This window comes from Labeo rohita, chromosome 11 (assembly GCF_022985175.1).
Source record: "Labeo rohita strain BAU-BD-2019 chromosome 11, IGBB_LRoh.1.0, whole genome shotgun sequence".
NCBI classification, from domain to species: domain Eukaryota; kingdom Metazoa; phylum Chordata; class Actinopteri; order Cypriniformes; family Cyprinidae; genus Labeo; species Labeo rohita.
This window is the reverse complement of record NC_066879.1, coordinates 606,292-613,501: the sequence shown is the minus strand read 5'-3', so window position 1 is coordinate 613,501 and position 7,210 is coordinate 606,292. Positions and strand designations below refer to the sequence as shown.

General features: G+C 34.7%; 1 protein-coding gene across 1 annotated transcript in view; it reads right to left on the bottom strand.

Moving 5' to 3' along the window:
* Positions 1-358: 358 nt before the first annotated feature.
* Positions 359-7,210, bottom strand: part of fhit (fragile histidine triad diadenosine triphosphatase) — a 266,649-nt gene continuing 259,797 nt past the window's right edge. The window contains exons 7-8 of the mRNA XM_051123419.1: positions 3,814-3,924; positions 359-1,752 (exon numbers count right to left, since the gene is read on the bottom strand). Coding sequence (XP_050979376.1) covers positions 3,823-3,924 — 102 coding nt within the window. The 3' untranslated portion in view covers positions 359-1,752; positions 3,814-3,822. The remainder of the gene's footprint in view (positions 1,753-3,813; positions 3,925-7,210) is intronic.

The following is a 7,210-nucleotide window of genomic DNA, read 5'->3' as shown; positions in this document are numbered from 1 at the left end:
ATGACATTAGCCATGTAATTTTCACTATTTACTTTTATGGATTTTAATAAGAAACCACAAGAAACAGGTGAATAAAGACAGACAATCGAGAATTAATGTTATTATTTTAAGAAATATAAAGCATTTTTGCGCATTTATGTGTTTCGTGATCTATGAGAGCTGTATTTGGAGGGATGGGAGTGTTTTTCTGAATGTGTCTGAATTTATTTGCGCACAGTTTTGAACTATACTGTATAGCTGTGTTTTACGATCAGGGCCGTCCCACGCATGGTTGCGACGTGTTCATTGTGAACCTCAAAAATTAGATTATTTTTAATTCTTAAAAAAACGCCATTATTTTATTTGAAAAAGTTAATCCTTTTATTTTATTGACAAAACATTTTAGGTTGTCGTGTATATTTTTTTTATTCGATCAGACAACATTTTAAGCGGTCATACGGTCATGTTACAACGTGCCACTCACATGTTACAATGTACCCCACATACAGGGCATGTTGTCACATATCACTTCCTTTCTTTTGAAAAAACGTATACACTGTAATTATGAAACAAAGCGACATATTTGTACAAGACAAGTGTAAAATTAATGTGGATAAGAAAATTCTACTCTGAACCCCACATGGATTTACACAAACTGAGAAATTCAATTGTTAGGTTGTGCCCCGTGCCCCTCTATGCTGTTTTTTTTCAACAGGGTAAAGAGTTAAAGCAGTTACGACCAGCTTAACCTGCATTTTCAGCTGACAAATTAATCCATTTACATTGAAACACCGACAACAAACTTCATTGGTAATGTGTGACTTTCCTGTTGGTGTTAAACTAGGCAAATTTTTATCTCTGTTTTGCAAGTTGTGATAGATTCGTCCACAGTTCAAACTCTCATACACATATCTTAAAGGAATCCCTTGTGGATAATGATATTGTTTAAAATTCATGGGCCTTTTTACAACTTGATTACTCTGAAAGGGCTATGGGCTGGTACACATTACTCTGTCAGAATTGTATTTCCTTTTCCAGATGAGTAAAGGGCCAGTCAAGACCATTTTATTTCCACATTGATAAAATGATAAAACTCATAATAGTTTCCAGCGCTGAGACTGCGGGTCGGGTAACTAACGCCGCACTCCAACAATAAAGGCTTATTTATCGCAAACTCAACGCCATGTTTATTTAACATGATTATTCTAGACGCCCTATTAAGGTTACTTCAGATTGCCGTGTCGGTTTTCAGTATTTGCGTGAATAGATTTCATTTAAAGCATTTTCTGGCAATTCAGGCATCAAAGCTTAAATCTGAGTGTAACTTCTGTAGTTTCATTAGCTGTATGGACATTTGTAAAAGCTTGGGACTCATGCAAGTGTAGCGGTTTGGTGTTTTTAGATGACCAAAACGTGTGCTTACAAGGACTAAACTGGTTTAAATTGACTTTATGTTACAGCAGACAGCATACTATTCACACATCACAGCTTGACCTTTGTGTTAAATCTTATTTTAGCTTCTTTACAGAATAAAGCTGATAATGGCTCATAACGAATGGGCTTTTGGTTCTGTAAAGATTTACTTACAGATTTTGTACTTTTCAGCATACAGTTTACAAGCAAGTAAACACTTTACATTTACAGAGCTTTCAGGTGTGTTTACAAAAGAAAAAAACATACAGAAATTAAATCAAATTTTTATTTGAATAAAAGATAGATAAGAACATATATCAACTTGATGAAGTCCCCCATCTTCATGTCTTCGACCCCTAGCTGGAAAAAAGTGATGAAATATATTGAAGTCTGCAGGATCTGCGGTGGCGTAGCAAGTCAGCCCCGGGCCCATATGCAAAACATTTGTACGGGCCCCCCAATCATTATGGGCTCCAACTCGGTTAACTTGTTGATTTTTCTTAAGTACATAAGGCTACGTAAGTATTCACAAGGTGTTTTATTTACTCTATAAATGCTTGAAAATAATATTTTTTAAGTCCATTCATTATTTGTGGCAGAGAAGTCTCAGCCTATACATTCTGTCAATTTTATGATAAAATACAAACAATAAATGTGTTTTTATGTTCTTAAATTTGTACCGAGGTAACTATATATTCGTCTCAGATCAAGCGGCATGTGAATCAATGATCTTTTCCTCTTTAATATTTGCAGCACGAAATAACAAAATAAACATGAAATAATATTTCAAAAAATTTCAAAAAGTTTAAAAAAAAAAGATCAATAAAACATCTTGTGAATAGTCATAATAGGAGTAACATAACATTCAGCCTACCTCAGAAAAGCCAACAAGCCAATAACTTTGCCAACATTTTATTTTTCTCATAAATCAGACAGTTAACCGAAGCCTCCGTTTCTATTGCTGTTTTTCATGTTAAATGTGAAGACAGGTTGGATGCCACAGACATTTTTTTTTTTGGCTGAGTAGGTGGAATTTTTACATTAACTTTACACAAAATAACATGATTTTATTACATGTATTCTTTTGTTTTAAAGTATTAATTTAAAGCATTATATATATATATATATATATATATCATTATATATATATTTATCATGTATATGAGACATATATTCACTGAGTTTAGGATCATTTTTGTGAAGTGTTCCTCGTCAAGAGAACACAGAAAGCGCATGTTTGTTTTCTTTATTTTCTAAATGATTATTTAGGTTTCCACTGTTATTAAGAAAAAGTGATCGCGCTGACGCTTCCACGTCCGGCAAAGTGCGCTTTAGCTTTCACTCTCCGCACAAACGATTGGATATGTGTCTAACAGTGCACATTTATCTAGATTAAATGTTTAAATTAATATTGTGAAATACATCAAGTGTTTTATGTCTATAGATTTTATTTTAGGCAAGTCGTGTTGATTTGAGAAAACTAAACTGATCAAACATATGCTCAACTCATTGCCGCTGCCCGCTTGGTCGTTACCTTAAAAAAAAAAATAAAAGCTTGAATTTATCAAGCATAAAATGTTCCAAACATATTTCTAAATTAACTTAATAAAGAAATTAAATGAAATCTAGCCACTTTGCCATTAAGAATCAAAACTGAACTATTTTATTGGCTGCAACAGCAGCTGTGTAATAAGTTGTCGGACAGGGAGCGTCTCGGGCCCGAGCAGGGCTCTATTGTTTCAAGTAAAAGTTCCCCCTCGGCACAGTAGCCCCCAATCTGCTGGAGCCCATATGCACCTGCATACCCAGACACTACACCCCTAGGGACCTGGGATCAGAAAATTTCCAATAAAGGGTAGGATGTTTGTTTGCTTGCTCGCAAACTAGCTTTTCAGACTATTCTTGGCAAAAAATTAACGTTGATACCTTCCATCGGCAATACTGTCGGGTTCTAGAGTCTAATATTGCCATCACTGACAACACATCTATATTTTAGTCCTCACTTTTAATGCCTATCAGGTTATTTATTTTGATGATATAATCATCAAGTGTCCTAAATTAAAGTGAGCACACATGCCAAAGAAAAGATGAGTATATGGAAATGTGCCACATCGGACTGCAAACATATATTGCATCTCAAACGTCAGCTGGTGAATAATTATGTTTTTAAAAAATCCATCTGGTGAATAAGAATATAATAACAAGTAGTGTCCTGGTGTTTTGAGAGTTTGTCTGATGTTATGCACTGAATCCTCCTTTCTGGTTATTATTGGGGTTTTTTGTTGCACAATAAACTGCACCTGTGATTTCATGCATTTTGGAGACTTGAATCACCAGACATTGGCTCTTTTTCTCCACCACAGGTAAAAGCAATTGCGAAATCCAATATCAGTCGACCTCTGCTTTGTAACACATAATTACCTAAGGAAGCTAGTTGAAGAGGCTGCGCAATTCTGTAGCCTCTTTGGCCATCTCCTCTTCTGATCTCCATTTGGAAGGAACATCCTCGCTTTCCCGGTCGTGTTTCTGGAGCTGTAAATACAAAACCGATCATTAGCACTTCCTATGAGATCTCCGAATGTCAACGACTCATAGTTATTACACTGCTTGCTTTCATATTCTTCCAACATTCAGGTTAGCGTTCGTGCCGAACCTCTGACCTTGAGTATTCAACATTCTGCATTTCATCCTGAACGGTTTAACATACAACCTCCATTCGACACGTGTAAATTAAGATTACAATTTAAACATCTTTACTGGTATTTGACAACATTAGTGATGTTTATTCAGAAATAGTTGATTTCTTTTAACTACCATTTAAATGGCTGCCAGTCACAGTAACTTTTTATTCCAGCCAGTTCAGATTTATTTTCTTGTCAGTCCTTGTGAGAAAAATCATTATTGGCACACACAATGTCTTAACGACACAAAATCACACCAAATACGCCAAAATACATTTAGTTGATCTGAGCCATGAATCTAGAACAGCGTGAAAAGACTCATTTTCCAAGATTTCTAGCAATCAAAATTGGCCCCGATTGAAGAATCGCCATGCAGGCTCTGAAAGCGTGTTTGATTTTCAAATGGTTTTTGAGTAAAGAGAGAACAAACTGCTCACGAATAACGACTACAGCTCATACCGTTTCGGTCCAAATGGAAAATATTTCGATTGCAATCCACAACTGCTGACCTAAACTCAACTCGTTTTATTTGAGACTCATAGTGTTAAATACAAAAGCTCTCAAGCCCACAACACTCAAGTGATGTGAAGAGGTAACGGGCCTTTTAGCTTTGAGCTCTTCATAGGAGCTCTGGAGTGCTTTTTATCCGTTTTTTTCTTTCGCTCTTTGTTTTTTTTTTTTTTTTAAATATTCCACAAAATGGAGGGTAGAGGAATATCAAGGTTCAAGGTTTGGCTGGTTAGCATGGTTCAGTTAGCCCATATTGGTAACTACACAGTGTACCCAAAAAGCAACTTTTTCCATTCAGGACCATTTTAACGTTGGCATGTATCCTGATGAAATAATAAGGGGTAACGTGCAGTCAGCCTGTCATTTTTGTATTCCAGAGAGCCGTGTAATAAGCAAATAAATATACGTATCCCCAAGTATTTTATAAATTAAAAAAATACTATACATATGTATTACAATAATTTCTCAGTTAATCACAGTAGGTTAAAACATTACATTACGTGTTTTCAAAAAAGTTGTGTTTAAATATGCCAATGAGGTCTTATCTAATACACAGTTAAGTAAGTTGCATATATTTCCAAATTCATTTTGTTGACATATTATATAAATATATATCCAACAAACCCTGTCTAAATCGCTTTTCACTTTTTTCCATGCAAACTTATTATATAGATTCTATCTGCACTATGTAAAAGCAGGAGCATTTTCTTTGCAATGATAGTAGTTACATGCTGTTTATACTACTTATAGCAAGTATATAAGTGTGGCAGATATCTGCATCTCCCTACAGTAGTACATTATAAAACAGGATGCAATAATGTTTTGAGTGTAAATGATCATTTTTATTAAAATTGTTAAATGGATATATAGACAGGGTTTGTTGGATTCTAACTAATATTTGAGCCTGGACCACAAAACTAGTCATAAAGGTCAATTTGTTGAGTTGAGTTTTTTTTTTGTTTTTTTTTTGAGAAATGTAGACATTTATTTATACATTTAAACATATATGTAAATGTGTACATTTATACATGAAAGCACATGAAAGCTGAAAAAATAAGCTTTTCATTGATGCATTGTTTGTTAGGATAGGATAATATTTGGGGTGCAAAAAAAAAAAAAGTATTGAGAAAATGACCTTTACAGTTGTCTAAATGAAGTTCTTAGCAATGCATACAACTAATCAAAAATTAATGTTTGACATATTTACGGTAGGAAACGTACAAAATATCTTAATGGAACATGATCTTTACTTAATATCCTAATGATTTTTGGTGTAAAAGAAAAATCGACAATTTTGACCCATACAATGTATTTTCGGCTATTGCTACAAGTAAACTCGACTGGTTTTGTGATCCAGGGTCACATATTTGGTGTGACAACACAACAGAAATAGGAGGTTAAATATATCATGTCACACCGAATTACATGTCATCGGTGACTGTGGATGTAGCCATTAAAAGAAAATTTCTGTCTACCAATAAACTATTCACAGATTAAATAATAATATTAATAGTTAATAATAATAATAAATAATGCCTAAAATTTTAAATTGTACATTCAAGAAATCTGCACTAGATGTGATATAAACACTGCATTGGAGAGAACTGACATAATTCTCATGTTTTCGTCTCAAGTCAATATATAAAAAAAGAAAAAAAAAAGTAGTAAGTAGCAATCCTGTGAGAGAAACACACACTGTTATGTATTGTTAAGCTGCCATAGGCCTTGTTTGAAAAGACAAGCAAAACCGTGTTGCAGCTGAGTGTGTCAGAGTCAGTTATCATCTGGATGCTCTCTGCTTGTCTGCATTTGTTCTCCATCTTAAAGACAAACACAGTGCGAGCTAAGAAGTCGTTTTTTCATTCCATCAAACGGCATCACAGTGCCCTGCGGTTCCCCTTGAGGTTATCTCAATCCATCCATAAGATGAACTTTGGGGTGGAGAAGCGATTCGGATGGGGGTGGAATGTAGTTTCCTATTTGTTTTCAGAGCTTGCAAAGCTAAACGGAAAAGCGTTTCTCGGATCTGAGTGATTCGGAGCGACACTTCAAGAGTAGATGCTCGTCAGTATCACATTTTTGCCGAGAGCAGAGAACAGAGGGGAGGGAAGTTCCTGGAAAAGAGCACAGCTGCTGAGAGCAGGAAATTCAGACTAGATCATGTAACACACGTAAGGAGCTGTTTACAAGTACAGTTGTTGCGTAAATAGCATTACATTGCAACATTTAACACCACTGGCTTACAATATAACTTCATATACTGTACATGCATGTACGTGCAGTTTGAGATGAGCTCTTTCTAACATAGTAATGTGGTGAAATCACAACAACAACAACAAAACAACTTAAACCAACTTGGTCTTATGTGATCTCCCTAACTGGTTAAGCTGGTCTGGTTTGCTGATTTTAGGTTTTTAGCCACTGGTCAGGTTGACCAGATAAATGACTCTTAATCAGGCTGATTAAATTAAATTAAATTAAATTAAATTACATTTTTGCTATAATTTATATTATATCATTATTGACTTATTTTATATATTTATTGTACATTCTTTTTTTAGGTAATATATTATTTGGTAATATATTATGACAGACAGACAGACAGACAGACAGACAGATAGATAGAT